This window comes from Podarcis muralis, chromosome 8, assembly GCF_964188315.1.
Source record: "Podarcis muralis chromosome 8, rPodMur119.hap1.1, whole genome shotgun sequence".
Taxonomy (NCBI): Eukaryota; Metazoa; Chordata; class Lepidosauria; order Squamata; family Lacertidae; genus Podarcis; species Podarcis muralis.
Window position 1 is genome coordinate 11,112,949 of NC_135662.1, and position 19,091 is coordinate 11,132,039.

At 45.0% G+C, this 19,091-nt stretch overlaps 1 protein-coding gene across 4 annotated transcripts in view; it reads right to left on the bottom strand.

Annotated features, from left to right (window-relative positions):
* EFR3A (EFR3 homolog A) overlaps positions 1-19,091 on the bottom strand; it is a 79,095-nt gene that overhangs the window by 20,967 nt on the left and 39,037 nt on the right. For all 4 annotated transcript variants that reach the window (XM_028736138.2, XM_028736139.2, XM_077932730.1 and 1 more), the window contains exons 8-14: positions 18,246-18,383; positions 17,300-17,378; positions 15,342-15,477; positions 8,629-8,793; positions 7,565-7,679; positions 2,552-2,603; positions 1,625-1,797 (exon numbers count right to left, since the gene is read on the bottom strand). In XM_028736138.2, the coding sequence (XP_028591971.2) occupies positions 1,625-1,797; positions 2,552-2,603; positions 7,565-7,679; positions 8,629-8,793; positions 15,342-15,477; positions 17,300-17,378; positions 18,246-18,383 (858 nt within the window). The remainder of the gene's footprint in view (positions 1-1,624; positions 1,798-2,551; positions 2,604-7,564; positions 7,680-8,628; positions 8,794-15,341; positions 15,478-17,299; positions 17,379-18,245; positions 18,384-19,091) is intronic.

Below are 19,091 nucleotides of genomic sequence, written 5' to 3' on the forward strand. Positions count from 1 at the left end.
TTCAGATGGTTTCTAAAAGTCAGATAGTTCTTTATTTCCTTGACATCTGATGGGAGGGCATTCCACAGGGTGGGCGCCATTACCGAGAAGGCCCTCTGCCTGGTTCCCTGCAACCTCACTTCTTACAGGGAGGGAACTGCCAGAAGGCCCTCGGAGCTGGAGCTCAGTGTCTGAACGATGGGAGTGGAGACGCTCCTTCAGATATACAGGGCTGAGGCCGTTTAGGGCTTTAAAGGTCAGCACCAACACTTTGAATTGTGCTCAGAAATGTACTGGGAGCCAATGTAGGTCTTTCAGGACAAGGCCAATGGAGGCAAGTGTGATGGGTTGTATTCCTAGGGCTCAGCTAGGTGCAGATCTGCTGGCATTCCTGGAAATTAGCCACCACTCTTCTCAACATACTTTGGAAACAATCCATAGCAATTGCCTTCTGGACACCTAGAAAATTAATCTGGGCTGGACTGGGTCCCAAGACCATAGAAATGTCATAATTGCCATGCACCAGGCCTGAAGGCCTCCAAGGACCTGATAAACATTAATGTTTGTCTGTTTTGGGCCAGACCACCCACCTGACAATCAGACATGGACAATGTTTGGTCCCTCTCCACCTTTTCCTCCTTTCCTGGGAAGAAAATGTCAAGAGGAGCAAAAGGGCAGCAGGATGGGGGGGGCAGATTTATAGCAGGATGGATGGACTTTGATCCACACTAAAGGTAAAGGGACCCCAGACCATTAGGTCCAGCCGTGATGGACTCTGTGGTTGCGGCGCTCATCTCGCTTTATTGGCTGAGGGAGCCGGCATACAGCTTCCGGGTCATGTGGCCAGCATGACTAAGCCGCTTCTGGTGAACCAGAGCAGCGCACGGAAACACCGTTTACCTTCCTGCCGGAGCAGTACCTGTTTATCTACTTGCACTTTGACGTGCTATTGAACTGCTAGGTTGGCAGGAGCAGGGACCGAGCAACAGGAGCTCACCCCGCCGCAGGGATTTGAACCACCAACCTTCTGATTGGCAAGTCCTAGGCTCTGTGGTTTAACCCACAGCGCCACCTGCGTCCCCTGGTCCACACTACTGTGTTCTAAAGCCCTGCTTATGTCTGGGTAGGGATGGATGTATCTGCCAATCTCTGTTTCTTATTTTCCCCAATCTTAAGACACTTTGCCCCATTTCTGCATTCATTTGTGATTCCCCTCCCTTTAAATATTCCATGCAAAAATTCAGGTACAGTTACCCAGGAATTTTGCCCAATATAATATAGCAGTTTTGTATGTAATTTACACTAGCGTGTGCACACATCTTGGTTGGGGAGTTGCACCACAATTGTTTGGAGAAGTGGAGATTTCGAATGACAGTTGTGTTTTGCTTCACTTCCTGACCTGAGAACTGCAAATTAAATAGGTTTGCATCAAAATGCAGACCAAACAAACTTCTTCCCCACTGCTTTATAAGAGTGCACAAACTGCAGAAGGAACATAGTTAATGGGAGTTTTGGCAGAGATGGATTAATCTCTTTGTGCATGCCACCAATTTTAGCATCTACATCGGAGATTCCCATGGTACACTGGCATGAGTTACTGTTGCATAGGGACTCAACTGAGACCCTGTCAGACTCAAGCATTCACCTTATCCCTCTGAGCTTCACTCGGTTGTCGTGCCGATCAATAACGTTGTGCAGAATTTCCAGGACCAGCTGTCTGAGTTCAGAGTCATCCATGAGTGAAGGAGAGAGCAAAGGATCCAGAAAAGGAGCGGGCAGGGCAGCAGAAATGGTCTTGGCACTGTATCCTGTTGTGACCTGGTAAGCATCAAAGAGAAGGTAAACAGAAGTCACCCAAGAAATGATTCAGCCAAGTCACACAGCCAAAAGCTGGGTACAAAAGCTGTGCCCATTTAACTGAACAAATTGCGCAGGCTGGAGCTGTGTCCTCTCAGCTGCACAAACTTCATGAGGGAAAACTGAGCCCACTCAACTGCACAAAAAGAAACCCACCAAAAATCGATGTGGTTCTTTTGTTTTAAGTAGGTTTTTATCATGCTTTTCCTTCAAGGGGCTCAGGGTTGTATGCATGATTCTCTCTCAGATCATTTTATTCTCACAGGGTTTTTTTGTGATGTTGATTAGGCTGAGCGATGGTGACGACCCAAAGTCACCCAAAGTGAGCTTCCTGTTGAAGCGGCCATGTTGGCTGGCCCCTGCAATGACTCCTTTGTAAGAGCATAAACCAATGGTTGGCCGAAGGGTTTACAAGGAGTAAACACTGATGTAATCTCTAGTTTGAACAGCAGTGGAAACCAAAAAAGAAAGAACCAATTTACAACAACCTCCCTGCCTACTCAACTCTCAGCATTTCTCAGTCTCACAGATAACCAGACAAGTAATTTGCAAAAGTATTTGCAAATGTAGACTAGTCCTTTGGAAAACACCACTCTCCTTTACTTTTGCTTTGAGTTTAAAGGAGTGGCTATTCTGCCTGCTTAGCCACGCTGTTAAATCGATCTCTTAAAATAAGGATATAAAAGCCATCATGTGAATTTCCTCCATTACTTACCATCAGTAACGATCTCAGCAACATAATTTGAATTCGCCTAGTTCCCAAATCCCTAAAGGAAATGGAGGGGGAAACCAAAGTTAATTTGAATCAACACTTCTCTCTCTCTTAAAAAGATAAACAATAACAACTTTGATAGTTGGTGGCAGTGGGATGCAGAATATGATAAAATGTTAAGATAAAATGGCAAGCTGGAATAGTAAGCCTCAGAACAGAAGCAAAAGCTGGAAGAATCCATGTGGCCCAACGAGCAAAATGCTGTAAATTGTTGGATTTTAGTTAAAATACACACTGACTAGCAGAAGTGATGCCTAGGTCATTCATATTCAAACGAGAACTCTGAAGGCCGAAGTGATGAGCATAACTACCTTCCAAGCAGTTGACCTGGGTTCGTTTCCCAGCCGATGCACCAACAAGTGATTTGCGAGCTGAGCAGCTGGCAGTGGAACAGCCTCGGTGTAAAAAGATGGAAAGGCAGTGTTCTGTGTTTCCACATTTGCCTCGCCAGAAAGTGGCGGTATGGCAGGGAATCTAGCAATTCTAAAGCAACGGCCAGGAATAGCTGTGGAAAGGTTGTGGTGAGAGAAGCAAAGAGTCTTGGACTCTTGCTGGACTCTAAGCATGCCTTGACCACAGCAGTGGTGAATGTCTGTACAGTCGTATCTCTGGTTATGAACTTAATTTGTCCCGGAGGTCCGTTCTTAACCTGAAATCGTTCTTAACCTGAGGTACCACTTTAGCTAATGGGGCCTTCCACTGCTGCTGCGCCACCGGCACGCGATTTCTGTTCTCATCCTGAGGTAAAGTTCTTAACCCGAGGTACTACTTCCGGGTTAGCGGAGTCTGTAACCCAAAGTGTTTGTAACCTGAGGTGTTTGTAAGCCGAGGTACCACTGTATATATACTGCTACCAATATGCTTTTATGTCTGTCAAGTAAACCTCTACACTTGACTGAATCTTTATGGTGTCCATGAGTGCTTATGTACCTTCAACAAGACGCTTCCAAGGAAGGAGCTGTGTTGAGGTGTAACTCTGCAGAGTATGGATGCTGGCCCACACATGCAGCGAAAGTGATGCAGGGCCCAATCCTTCTTAATCATCCATCCGAGGTTGATGGATTGATCCAACAATTCATTCATTTGATGTCTTTATATCCCGCCTATCTCCCAAGCTGGGATTCATCTTAGATTCACCTCGTGTTCCCAAGTGGAAAAAGAGACCAGTACAGTGGTACCTTGGGTTAAGTACTTAAGTCGTTCCGGAGGTCCGTTCTTAACCTGAAACTGTTCTTAACCTGAAGCACCACTTTAGCTAATGGGGCCTCCTGCTGCTGCCGCGCCGCCAGAGCACGATTTTTGTTCTCATCTTGAATCAAAGTTCTTAACCTGAGATACTATTACTGGGTTAGCGGAGTCTGTAACCTGAAGCATATGTAACCTGAAGCGTATGTAACCCGAGGTACCACTGTAGTGTCACTATGTTGGCAGGGCCCATTAATTTTGGCTACCAGGAAGGAAGAGACACCTGTCAGACTTTTCTCGCTTTGAAGAGACCTTCTGCTGCTGACCTCCTTCCTTAAAGGTTAAAGCAGAAGACAAGAGAGGGACTTGGACCCTTTGAATGCTCAAAATATCCCCATGTCCTTTGAAACTGTTGATGCTCTATTTAGGTCCCATCCAAAAGAAGGGTATTATTTTGTGGGGTGGGGAGGGGGCATCTCGCTAGTTCAAAATTGGTGATACCCTGAAGCAAGAGGACAACACTAATGATTCGGATGATGAACTCTCAGACCTGAGATGGATGAGCAAAACCAGAATGCGACTGCAGAATCAGAAGTAGTGAACAGCGGAACACAATTTGCTTCGGACCATTTAGCGCTTCTCTCTGCAGCATGAAACTATGTGGTAGAGGGTTGGGGAGAACAACTGCTATCTGGACAGTCCTCAGTTGCACACTAGTATGTTGTTGTTTAGTCATGTCCGACTCTTGGTGACCCCTTGGACCAGAGTTTGGTCAAACTCATGCTGGTAGCTTTGAGAACACTGTCCAACCATCTCGTCCTCCGTCGTCCCCTTCTCCTTGTGCCCTCCATCTTTCCCAACGTCAGGGTCTTTTCCAGGAAGTCTTCTCTTCTCATGAGGTGGCCAAAGTTTTGGAGCCTCAGCTTCAGGATCTGTCCTTCCAGTGAGCACGCAGGGCTGATTTCCTTCAGAATGGATAGGTTTGATCTTCTTGCAGTCCATGGGACTCTCAAGAGTCTCCTCCAGCACCATAATTCAAAAGCATCAATTCTTCGGCGATCAGCCTTCTTTATGGTCCAGCTCTCACTTCCATACATCACTACTGGGAAACCCATGGCCTTAACTATATGGACCTTTGTTGGCAAGGTGATGTCTCTGTTTTTTAAGATGCTGCACACTAGTATATTATGCATCATTTGCTTGCCTCATTCAAAGAAAAAAATTACCAAGAGGGCTAAGAGAGGTCTGCTCCTTTGTATGCAGCACAGAAAATAATCAGACCGGGAAAGAGTTTTAGAGGCTGATATGCCTAATTAAAACTGAAAAATAAAAAGCCATGGGAGTCTGGTGGTTTCCTTAGAAAAGCAATGAATAAAATATAACTATGTATTGATGATTTGAATTTACGGAGGAATAAAATCCCCATCACAACAGGAATCATCCCAAGTGCCTTAAGTTCGCTGCTTCATGACTCCCCGTCTGAAAATCGATGAGCAGAGAACGAAGCCGAATGATTCTGAATTATTCATTTCCACCAGAAGCCCTTTTATCAGCACCATTCTCCTCTAGAAAGCATTTCTCAGAAGCCTACAGAATCAATCGAGGCCAAAATAGGCAGCCTTCTGCCACACTGGTCAGAACTTTTAGTTTTATAGAAAGCCGAAGGTGTTTCCAGTTAACCACATTCTATATGGCTGGACGGATCCCTCATGAATTATTGGAGAGGGAAATTAATTTGTTAGGTGATCCGAAGGCTCAACATAGCAACACAGGACTGGAAAGGGCCCAGTGAGCCAATAAATTCAAGTGCAAAACAAGAAAAAACGATTTCCCCCTAATCATGCTGTAAAACAAAACAAAGTATTCTTCTTCAATAATAAAAACATCTCTCAAAATACACTTGCAAACTTATTTTAAACAGCTGATTGCAAACACCAATGAGAGTGGCAAGCCACAAAAGGTGGATGTTGGAAATAATGGCTCTTTTATTAGAATCTTGCAAAGAAATCTACAGAAGCTATTAGGTCTTGAATAGTCTTAGTCTTGGTGCTGGAGGAGACTCTTGAGAGTCCCATGGACTGCAAGAAGATCAAACGTATCTATTCTTAAGGAAATCAGCCCGGAGTGCTCACTGGAAGGACAGATCCTGAAGCCGAGGCTCCAATACTTTGGCCACCTCATGAGAAGAGAAGACTCCCTGGAAAAGACCCTGATGTTGGGAAAGATGGAGGGCACAAGGAGAAGGAGACGACAGAGGACGAGATGGTTGGACAGTGTTCTCGAAGCTACCAGCATGAGTTTGACCAAACTGTGGGAGGCAATGGAAGACAGGAGGGCCTGGCGTGCTCTGGTCCATGGGGTCACGAAGAGTCGGACACGACTAAACGACTGAACAACAACAACAGTCTTAGTAGCCTGCAACTCCATATGTACCTACCTATGTCAGCTAGTTGTGGCATAAAAGGGAAAAAATAATACAACCAAGAAAGAGATTCTCACCAGCCGTAGGTGACTAGATAAGGTTTACAACCTGTAAGAGCATGCAAGAGGAGAAACTAGATAGAGAAATGTTTTGTTCCTTCTCTCATTATACCAGAACTCAGAAACATCCAATGAAGTTGAATGTTGGAAGATTGAGGACCGATAAAAGGAAGTACTTCTTCACATGACGCACAGTTGAACTCTGGAATTCACTCTCACTGGAGGTAGTGATGACCAGCAACTTGGATGGCTTCAAAAGAGGATTAGACAAATTTGTGGAAGATAAGGCTATACTAACCATGTTGGCTAAGTTCTACCTATACAGACGGAGGCAGTATCCCTCTCAATACCAGTTCCCGGGAACCGCAGGTGGGGAGGGGGCTCTTGTGCTCTGCTTCTGTTTGCGGGCTTCCCACAGGGATCTGGTTGGCCACTGTAAGAACAGGATCCTGGGCTACATGGGCCCTTTTTCAGCAGGGCTTATGTTCTTACATACTTTTGCTTTGATGCAGGTAAAGGGAAAGGGACCCCTGACCATTAGGACGAGTTGCGGACAACTCTGGGGTTGCGGCGCTCATCTTGCTTTGCTGGCCAAGGGAGCCGGCGTACAGCTTCCGGGTCATGTGGCCAGCATGACTAAGCCGCTTCTGGCGAACCAGAGCAGCACACGGAAACGCCGTTTACCTTCCCGCCGGAGCGGTACCTATTTATCTACTTGCACTTTGACGTGTTTTCGAACTGCTAGGTTGGCAGGAGCAGGGACCGAGTGAGGGGAGCTCACCCCGTCGCGAGGATTTGAACCGCCAACCTTCTGATCGGCAAGCCCTAGGCTCTGTGGTTTAACCCACAGCGCCACCCATATTTCAGCATATATAATGCAATTCTATTTCTCTCCAGTTGTTATTCGCTTCACAGACAAAATTGGAAACCGCCTATGGCTACACACTTTCTCTGTGAAAATCAGATTTAAAAGAATAGGGCTAAAGAGTTGGATTGTGTTCACGCAAAGTCTCTCCATGCCATTTTGAGTGATTCCTCCCTGACCTATGCCAGCCTGGTTTGTGTGTGTGTGTTCCTGATTCTCCAGAGAATTTCTTTGGCCGGGGGAAGCAAGAAAAGCTGCAAAGGGGAAGGACAAATAGGAGAAGCCCCTTCTCTATATGCTTCCATCTGCACATAGTATTCAGGATCCAAGCCTGTATGCAAAGCATGCCATCCTTTATTTCTGCCTCTTTTAGGATAAACAAATTTCCCATTGGGAGCCCCAAATATGTAGCAATTTGAACAAACCCAAACTGGCTGGTGTCCAGTGTGTGCGAAGTTGCTCCCAGAACAGGAACTTTCCCCATAATGAACAACATAATCTCGGACCGATGGTAGTCTGGCAGGTTGCTTCCAAAGAAACCTAAGTGCAAAAAGATTTTTTAAAAAAACTCCAGAAAGAAATATTAACAGACAACAATGGATTTTCTTCTGCCCCGAATGAAAAACCAGCAATCGGTAATTGTTTTGTCTCCCCAGACTGGATTTTATCATGCATATGATTTTAGTTTTCTTTCTTTTCTTTCTTTCTTTCTTTCTTTCTTTCTTTCTTTCTTTCTTTCTTTCTTTCTCTCTTTTTTTTTTTTTTTGCTATTTACCTTGGTTTGCATATAAAAAATTCCCTCTCCTGTTATGATTTTTTTAGATTTTAAGAAGAAAAAGAAACCCAAAATATGTGGCCAATGTGGTGCTCTCCAAATGGACTACAACTCCCATCATTCCCAACCATCAGCCTTACTGATGGAGGCTGATGGGAGCTTTAGTCAAACAGCATCTGAAGGGATTACTGTATGTGGATTACTCCTACATCAGGACTAGAGACTGTGCAATTTTGAAAAGTCCTTATTTTATTTTATTATTTGCCACTGTTATGTCGCTGGGTGGGCATTTTTGGCGTTTTCTGGTTTTCCTAGTTTTTAGTACGTTGTATTTCAGCTTAAGTTGCTTTGAGACTTCTTCTTTTTTTGCATAAAGTTGCTAGCAAATGTATTAAATAAAAACATCCAGCTAAGTTTTACTCTAGAGCAGATTCATGGAAATTAATGGACCTAAGTTAGTCAAATGTGTCTCCAAGTAGGACTAGCATTTGAGACAACAACAAAATTGTAATACTATTACTAATAATAATATTGCATGCTCTTCACCCCATGTCCCACCTTAATAATGATTATTTTTTTAATCATTATCACGGCTGCTTTTATTTATTTTACATCTGTATACTGCCCTGTACCCACAGATCTTGGGGTGCTTCAGAGGACTGCGTTTGCCTCCACCCCACAAATAATACCTTAAAACTATTAAAAATTACTCACCAATTGTTTGAATGATAGCATTCTGGACAATTCTCTCGTCATTCTCCTTGGCACTTGCATTGAAGCTGGCACTGCTCACTGAGCTACGCCTGTCACTTAATTCGAAATCGACGCTGAAACGCAGATGCTTCAGTAAGGTGTTAAACACTTCTAAGACAGTTGGGCCTGTGGAGAGATGAAAACCAACGGTTTCAACCTTTGGGAAGGAAAGGGTGGGTCACTGGGACCCAAATTTTGGAGACGTATGTCTTTGAATACCAGTGGCTTTGAATCACTGGCAGCGAGTGTGATGTTGCACTCATCTGGTTGGCCATTGTGAGCAACAGATGCTAGACTAGTTGGGCCTTTGGCCTGATCCAACGATCCAGCTCTTCTCATGTTCTTAAATGTTGGATTCTCTGTTTCAAGTGGACAGTGTCAAGAATGGAGGCATCTTTCTTCAGCTTTCTTAAACACAAAAAAGTGAAAAAATTCTCCACAGATGTAAGGTAAAGTAAAGGGACCCCTGACCATTAGGTCCAGTCGTGACCGACTCTGGGGTTGCGGCGCTCATCTCGCTTTATTGGCCGAGGGAGCCGGCGTACAGCTTCCAGGTCATGTGGCCAGCATGACTAAGCTGCTTCTGTCAAACCAGAGCAGTGCATGGAAACACCGTTTACCTTCCCCCCAGAGCGGTACCTATTTATCTACTTGCACTTTGATGTGCTTTCGAACTGCTAGGTTGGCAGGAGCAGGGACCGAGCAACGGGAGCTCACCCCGTCACGGGGATTCGAACTGCCAACCTTCTGATCGGCAAGCCCTAGGCTCAGTGGTTTAACCCACAGCGCCACCCATGTCCCTCTCTCCACAGATGTAGTCTTCAGCTAAAGGCACTGAGAGTCATGGACCATTAATGGAGAACCCATTCTCCACTTTTTATTTGCTTTCTACCGCCAAAGGTATAACTGGGGAATGAGCTCATTGGCTGTGACCTTTGAAGGTCCTAAAACTGCCACCCAGAGGACCGCTAAAACTGTCCCTCCCCAAACCCCACAGCCTACAGCAAGCAACTACTGGGGTGTTAAAGGGCTCAGAAGCGAGTGACCCCTTAGCCTGAACCCACCAAGCACACTGGGACCAGGCCAAGTTATGGGCATCTATGGCTGCCTCAAGAGGGGATCCCAATAAAGTCCCAGGACAGGCAGAAGGCCTTGTTGTTATTGTGACTCCGTGTGGGGACCTGTATTGCCTGGACAAAGGGTCTGCAACAAGGGCTAAAGCCTCAACAAAGCCAAAGTTGCCATCTTCTTGTCGATCATAGTGGTAACTGGGGCTCAGGTTTGGGCCTATTCCCTATGGGCCATCTGCAACTTGGAGTTGACTCAAGAGTCCTGGAGTCTCCTTGCTTGTTCCGCCAGCAGCAAGTCACTCAGTGCAGACCCAGACCATCAAGTCCAAGGTGTCATGCGCACCACCCAATAGGACACAACATTGGCTATAGCAGCAGAGGCCCAGAGGGACGCAGCTGAATAAACCCAAGGGCATTGAGATGGTTGCATTTTGTTGTAATTGTACTGCTCGTGGTTGCTGCCTTGAATACCACTTTTCGGAGGGACGGGTCCACTGCCAGATTTATGTATAAGCTAAACAAGCTATAGCTTAGGGCCCCACTCTCTTGGGGCCCCCAAAAAGATGTAAAGGGAAAAAAAACCCCACTGGATGTACATTTCCAAAATATAAGATAAAAAACAAATAAAATAAAACCTACATACAGCAACAGTGGCAAATGACTTTAGATACCTATTAAGCCCATAAATTACCATAAAGCATATATTCAACACAAAAAACAGCAACCATTTGTTGTTGACAAAGGACAGCTGGACATATAAAGGGCCTCATTACCTTCAGTAGCTTAGGGCCTCATCAAACCTAAATCTGGCCCTGGATGGGTCACAGGTTTAACTTAATAACTTGTAAGTTAAAATATGGCTCTGTTATAGGTACAGTGGTACCTCGGGTTAAGTACTTAATTCGTTCCAGAGGTCCGTTCTTAACCTGAAACTGTTCTTAACCTGAGGTACCACTTTAGCTAATGGGGCCTCCCGCTGCCGCCGTGCCGCCGGAGCACGATTTCTGTTCTCATCCTGAAGCAAAGTTCTTAACCCGAGGTAATATATCTGGGTTAGTGGAGTCTGTAACCTGAAGCGTATGTAACCCAAGGTACCACTGTATTTCTATTAGAGAAGGGTCCTCCTGTGATGGAGAAAATGATAATTTCATAAAACTGTACCATTCTGATGATTCCGTTTTCTTTTTAGCCTATGCTCTAGGTAAACTGAAGAGGGCTGTGCCTGCCTTTTACAGTATAGAACTAGCTGTTTTTAGGTTGTGTGTGTAGCAAATGCCCATTCCAGAACACTGGAAAGAATAACCTGTTAGAATTTATGGTGGCCATTGTATGCACGAACAGAGAATCAGCTAGGCATGGCAACTGTGATTAATCTTGAATTGTTTTGCAGACAGAGGAAAGAGGATATTGGGAGACATTTAATGAATAGGAAAATTAGTCTGGGTCTTAATAAAGAAAGACATTGAAAAATGATTATATGTAATCACAGGATATTATGATGAGGGCTGATTTGAAGAGCCAAATGGTTTCGATTGGTTGAGGCTGATGGCATTGGGTTGCAATTGTTAAGATTGCTGTGACCCTTAGATTAGCGAATAGAAATCACGTGTGCAATCTGGAAGTGTTTCAGAAACATTGTTTTGGATGTGGTTGTTTGCAGCCTCCTCCTTACTTTTTAAAACATATTTTTATTTAAAATTTCTTAGTTTACAAAAATACATGCATTGTCTCTTTTTTTCCAAGTTGCATTTTCTACAGGTCAGTTTCATTTGCTGTGAGACATTAGTGCTACATACAGTGTTAGGTTAGGAAGGAGAGAGGGAGGGGGGGGGGACGGCGAGTGGGGTGGGGTGTCAAGGCTTCTATTCCTCTACTTAGTGTATGTGTGGGGTTTTGTGCCAGTGTCACTTGTGTGGGTTCTCTTACTATTCGCTTGTTGTATTTCCATGGTGGTGAGAGAGGTTGGGGGTGGCCTAGGATGTGGTTGGTTGTCTTTGGTTGGCTGTAGTGAGATTTGGGTTTTTTGTGTGTGTATGTGCCTCCTCCTTACTTTTGACGCTGTCCCTATGTGCATTTGTGTTCCAATAAAGGCCTAACTTTTCATTTGGAGCCTACATCCTCTCCTTTTGGGTTTCTGGAAGGGAGAGCTCCATTCTAGGAACCCCTTTTAAATTTCTATAACACCTGTATAATCGGGGTGTGTGTGTGTTTATTTAATGAACAGAACAGACTGAAAGATTCTGAGTCGTTGGTGGGGGGGAAGAGTGTGTGCGAACAGTGTTTAGCTTATTTTTTAATTGCTATTTTGTTAATATTGCTTTATAGATTAATAATGCCTTATTAAGAACATAATGGACGCGGGTGGCGCTGTGGGTTAAACCACAGAGCCTAGGGCTTGCTGATCAGAAGGTCGGCGGTTCAAATCCCCGCCACGGGGTGAGCTCCCGTTGCTCGGTCCCTGCTCCTGCCCACCTAGCAGTTCGAAAGCACGTCAAAGTGCAAGTAGATAAATAGGTACCGCTCCAGCGGGAAGGTAAACGGCGTTTCTGTGCGCTGCTCTGGTTCGCCAGAAGCGGCTTAGTCATGCTGGCCACATGACCCGGAAGCTGTTTGCGGACAAACGGCGGCTCCCTCGGCCTATAGAGTGAGATGAGCGCCGCAACTCCAGAGTCGTCCAAGACTGGACCTTTACCTTTACCTTTAAGAACATAAGACGAAGCTGCTGGATCATGACAATGGCCCATCCAGTCCATCATCCTGTTCTTACAGTGGCCAGCCTGATGCCTATGGGAAAGCAGCAAGCACAACAGCCCTCTCCCTACTTGTTGTTTCCAGCAATGGGTATTTGGAAGAGCATTGCTGCCTCCAACTGTGGGGGTGGAAGATAGCCATCATGGCTAGTAGCCGTCGATAGCCCTCCCCTCCAAGAATTTGCCTAATCCTCTTCTTGATTTGCTTACCATACAATATGACTCATGCTGCAATTGTGACGTTTATTTTTTTAGTTACTGGTTCCTCAGTGGAGTTTTATAGATGATAACAACAACAACAACAACAATTTATTTACATCCTGCCCTCCCCAGCCAAAGCCGGGCTCAGAGCGGCTAACAACAGTAAAAATAACACCGTATACATAAAATCACAATCAATTATTTGAAATACATTCTAAAATCAATTCATTCTAAAATCAATTCAAAATCAAATTAATGGCAACCATTGGGCTGGAGTGGTATGAGGATTACAGAAGGAGGGGGTCAGACTGCACCTTGGCCAAAGGCCTGGTGGAACAGCTCCGTCTTGAAGGCCCTCCGGAAAGATGTTAAGTCCCGCAGGGCCCTAGTCTCTTGTGACAGAGCGTTCCACCAGATTGGGACCATGGCCGAAAAAGCCTTGGCTCTGGTCGAGGCCAGCCTAACCTCCCTGTGGCTCCCTGTGGATCACCAAGATGTTTTTATTTGAAGACCGTAAGGTCCTCCGTGGGACATACCAGGAGAGGCGGTCCAGTAGGTATGAGGGTCCTAGATTGCACTTGTTTTTACTGTTAATTACCATATTTTTCGTCCCATAGGATGCACCGGCACATAGGACGCACCTAGTTTTTTTGGGGGGGGGGAATAAAGGAAAAAAAATTTTTCCTTTATTTCCCCCCCAAAACCAGGTCGGGGAATCCAAACCAGGTCGGGGAACAGCGGGATGGCGGTGCTGCGCCTCCCCGCTGTCCCCCGAGCTTGTGGGGCTGCCCAATGTCTGCCCGCGCTCTGGGCAGCAGGCTGCTATCCTGGCCTTATAACCAGACACGTTTATCACCTGACCCTCCCATTACCACCTCCAGAATTCCTGGAGTTAAACCAAATCAGTCTTAAGACCTCTGGAAATGTTGACCAAATCATCATTCTGCTGCAACTTTAAATTAGGGGGTGTTCCAAACATACTCCTCCCCTCCAGTCGCGGCTATTTACGCCTTTCTGAAAACCGCCACCACACGCTCACCATCATTTTTGGGATTTGCAATTTATACTATTGTTCACTGTTCCCCAAAGCGCTGATGAGCTAGTACACATACATCGTGCCAGACTACTGTTCATTGTTAGGCGGTCAGGGCTTCCAACTGGGAGCAATTTGTGCATGTTCCCAAATGAAAATACACAGATGAGGCAATTGGCTCGATAGCACCATAATTAGTGTGACTTTGAAATGAGTCACTGGTTTGTTCTTTTATTTTTTTCCCCTCCACACATCTGACGACGCTTTCACAACCTGTTGTTTGATCTGCAACTGCAGATATAAAAAATGTTCTCTTTGGGACTAAAAAAAAATGATGGCATCCTTTTAAATATTAAAAAATAATAAAACAAACACTCCATAACGTAAATCAAGAATTTAAGGGGGGTTTGCCATTAACAGTGGATGGGCAGAGAAAAAAATATGAATAGTATCAAAACAATTATAATAAAATAAAGTAATTCAAGTCTAGACTGAAAATCATGGGGCTGCTTTTACTTATTAGATTATTAAATCATTTGCAACCATTTGCATCTGTTTCAAGGAGCCCTGGACTTCTTTGGGAGTAGGACAGAAATCTAACACACATATAAAACCAGACATTTCAGTGAGGAAGGAAGAGAATATTTCTTTCCCGATCCAGCTCATCACATGGCAGGGAAGAAATATGTAATTGTTCTTTTCATTAGTCTGGTATCCTAACCCACCTCCAATGTCCTTGCATGTCCATTTGGTGATGGAACGTACAAATAAAACCTACGTACATAGAAGTCAGTAGACACAGACCAAAATCGGGTAGCTGATTTCTCCAGTGTAGGGGAGAGAGTATCTCTATTTCAGGGACGGCCAACTCCTGAGAGAAAAGTTCAGGGAAAAGTTGCTGAGCTTTTTGAGGAGGAGGAGGAGGAGGAGGAGGAGTTTGGACTTGTTATCCCGCTTTATCACTACCCTAAGGAGTCTCAAAGCGGCTAACATTCTCCTTTCCCTTCCTCCCCCACAACAAACACTCTGTGAGGTGAGTGAGGCTGAGAGACTTCAGAGAAGTGTGACTAGCCCAAGGTCACCCAGCAGCTGCATGTGGAGGAGCGGGGAAGCGAACCCGGTTCACCAGATTACGAGTCCACTGCTCTTAACCACTACACCACACTGGGAGAAAGGTGGAGAGTCGCTCACCAAAAGATGACTAAGGAAACAATCAGCATCACTGCAAAAGCTCCATGTTCTGGAGATCCTGCAACAATGGAGGGCGGGCCAAGGAGGCGGGGTCCAATTCTGTTTTACCACCACTGAGGAAAGGGGAATACCTGAAGGAGTGTCTCCACCTTCATCCTTTATTATTATTATTATTATTATTATTATTATTATTATTATTATTATTAACCAACAATCAACCGCGATCTACCAAAAGCTACCGGAGATCTACCAGTAGATCGCGATAGGCCTGTTGGACATCCCTGCTCTATTTCATCACAATCACAACACACATCCTGTTTCCACATGGATCTGAACGGTGCCCTTGAGCCGGTGCAGACTTGCTCCTCTCAACATGATGGAGAACTAGTGTCCAATCCCACCCAGATATGCTCATAGCATGGCACTTACCTATGGAACCTTTCGCAGCAATGGCCACTGCTTGCAAAAGGGCCTGGATGATACCCGCTCGGACTCGGGGGAAATCTCTCCTGCGAGAATCCAGGTGCGCCAGAATTTCCTGTATCACGTGATGAGAGTACTGCGCCTAGAAATAAAAAAATACTTGTCGGTTTCAATTGCAAATTAAAAGCTGCTTCCTGTGATATTTAATTCCAACTGCTCTTTCTCCCTTTCTCATGCAAACTGCCTGAGGAAACACTTAACTGGTGTTGACAACATTTTTAACTGCAGTGCACAAAGATCTCTACTCCCTTGCCCCACTCCTAGATGATAGATAGATAGATAGATGATAGATAGATAGATAGATAGATAGATAGATAGATGATAGATAGATGATAGATAGATAGATAGACAGACAGACAGACAGACAGACAGATAGTTTGGGCCCCCACATATTAATTAAATATAAAGGGTGCAGCAAGCAGATGAAAATGTGCAACCAGTGCCAGATTTAGGGTGGTGCAGGCTGTTCCCCCACAAAAGGAATCGATCTGAAGAGGTGCAAAATTCAGAAGATCCATAATTGAGGAGATCCACTTGAGGGCAACAAGGTCTATGCGCTTGCAGCATTCCATCCAAGTTAGGAGATAATCCGTTTACATTTTGAAGCTACCACAGGCTCCATACACTTAGAATCATGGGACTGTAGAGCTGGAAAGGACCCTGGGGGCAATCTAATGCAGCAATCTGGCCCACAGCCATCCCTGGGTGGGCTCAAAGCTCCAACCTTCTGGTTAACAGTCAGGTGCGCTGACTCACTGTGACACAGAGAGTTCTCAAGGACTCGTTGTATGTTGAGATTCCTGCATTGCAGGGGGCTGGACTAAACGGCCTCGGTCCTTTATACCTGAAGGAGCGTCTCCACCCCCATCATTCTACCCGGACACTGAGGTCCAGCACTGAGGGCCTTCTGGCGGTCCCCTCACTGCGAGAAGCAAAGCTACAGGGAACCAGGCAGAGGACCTTCTCGGTAGTGGTGCCCTCCCTGTGGAACGCCCTCCCACCAGATGTCAAAGAGAAGAACTACCAGACTTTTAGAAGACATCTGAAGGCAGCCCTTTCCAGGGAAGCTTTTAATGTGTGACATTTTAATGTATTTTTAATCTTTGTTGTGTAGTGGTTAAGAGCGATAGTCTCGTAATCTGGGGAACCGGGTTCGCGTCTCCGCTCCTCCACATGCAGCTGCTGGGTGACCTTGGGCCAGTCACACTTCTTTGAAGTCTCTCAGCCTCACTCACCTCACAGAGTGTTTGTTGTGGGGGAGGAAGGGAAAGGAGAATGTTAGCTGCTTTGAGACTCCTTAAAGGGAGTGAAAGACGGGATATCAAATCCAAACTCTTCTTCTTCTTCTTCTTCTTCTTTGTTGGAAGCCGCCCAGAGTGGCTGGGGAAACCCAGCCAGATGGGCAGGGTACAAATAATAAATTATTATTATTATTATTATTATTATTATTATTATTATTATTAACGACTTTTGGGGGTCCTTTCCAACTCAACAGTTCTAGTATTCTATTATTCCAGTTCCTCTTGCATTGTACAGCTATGCAAAATTTTTACTTAAAACGACTGGGGATTCGGGTTCGAGAAGAAAGTCAAGTGTCTAAAAGAGATTTCAACACAGATGTCAAGTATCTGTTTAAAAGACAATTAGCTGCTTAGGAAGATGAACACAGCTGCCTTTCTTGGGAGCCAAATGTTTCAGATCGGGGGGGGGGGGGGACGACGACGTAGCAACTATCTCTGGAGTACCAAGCTAATGTGTAAGTGTCTGACATTTTCTCAGAAGGAGAAGGGATTTGGTAGCGTTTTGGGGCCTTCTGTTATTTAAACAATGAGTGATTGTCATCAAAGAACATCTGCCTCCTTGGGTTTTGCTTCAAATGACAGAGTTAGAGAAGTAAACCTTACCTGTATTGAGTACATGATGATTTTGAAAATGGCGACAGCAAATTCGTTGGGATCCCACAGTCTGTGGTGGTCTAAATGTCTAAGAAGGTAAAGTATAATATAATAAAATAAATTAAACCAAACTACACCTAACCCAAACGTTGTTTTGCATTGTGCTCGGAGCAAACAGGACCTAAACATTATCAAGTTATTCCTAAATGTGAGCTATTATATGACAGCAGTGAACACATCTTATGACCCAGTCCTACAAACCACTGTGCTGCGACTGTGGGTCGATGCATATGCCAATTTCAGTCTATCCCTTTCTCGTTTTTCTAATCTTAAATTCACTTCTCTACATTTTGCATCAGTTTGCTTTATTTTTTTAAGGCCTCATAAAAAAATCGAGAGCATCGCCGTGCACATTTCTCCTAATATACAGGTTTTGTTTGTAATTCTGCCTAACGTACCGGTACCCATTTTCGGAATCATTACGTTAATATAGGGCACTTTTTGGCAAATCGTTCTCCATCATTATGTATTTTTATAGTCTCATAATTTGGTTGGAGAATGGCATTGCAGAATTAGGAGAAGAGCACGTTTAGAAAGGTTGATGTGGTTCAGTTCACATATTATTTTCAAGAAGCACAATTTGAATAGATACGCATTGAAATGCAAAGTAGTTGGAATTTCTCCCACATCCCAAACTGGGACAGCTACTCACATGACTGGGTGTAAGCTTCTGGCTCTGATTCAAGAGGACAACTGAACTTCTATATTCTGGTTTCTTTTGGGGGGGGGGGAATGGTAACCCTCTGTGTCCTCCAAGAGAACAGCTGTGACCCATAGGATTCTGCACATCAGCTTCTTTTTGTGCAGTCCCAAATGTGAGACTGCAGGTGCCATTTCATTTTCTTTCTTTTTACACACACACACACACACACACACACACAGATCTCCTACTCACGCGAAAACTGGCCTGACAGCATGGTTCATGTTGCCGTATGTTGCTCGGCCGAGCAGTTCCCTGAAACAATTCTCAGACAGCGCAGAGGGGTTTTCCTCTTTTTCCCCTCCCGAGGCTGACGAAGAGGGGCAGATCCGGCTGAAACAAAACCATATGCCCTGTAAGTTATTTTAAATTCACGTGTATGCATGCATGGTTGTGTCCAACCAAGTCATCTTTCCAAGTCATCAACCAAGAATGGACACACAAACACAAACAACTTGAGAGGTACATGTCACACACAGCTTCCAACACTGTTGTGCAGGCTGGACCGGCATGGCCTAGAAGAAGGAGTCCCTGCCAACTTTACAATTCTGTGATTCCATGATATGCTTGTGACGTTAACATATGAGAGTGCTGGAGGTGAAATAGTTAAACAGGTTACCCAATCAGAACCCAGGGGGGTGGAGTCAGAGGGACTATAAAACCAGCTCTGGGAGGGGCAAAGGGGGAGTTCGTTGGGAGTTGGGTGGTTGGATGGAGTGGGAGTGAATAGGGATAGAGTCTGTGGGGAGGTTGAGTTAGTGTAGCGAAATAAGCTGAGTCAGGAACAGTTAGGAGCTAGGAAGACAAGTAAATATCTGAGAGGTGGGTTAGTGAGTGAGAGCAGGTAGAGGAAGTTATAGGTCTGGATAGGCACCCCATGAATGTAATTGACCAATACCGTTTATGAAACCACACACTTGTTAAACTGCAGTAAATAAACAGAAGTTTATGTTCCAATTTAACCCTGACTGGACTCAGTATTGTACCAGGTAGGGCCTGGGTGGTGGCAGCGGGAAATAAAGTGGTGGCACAGGGATCAAT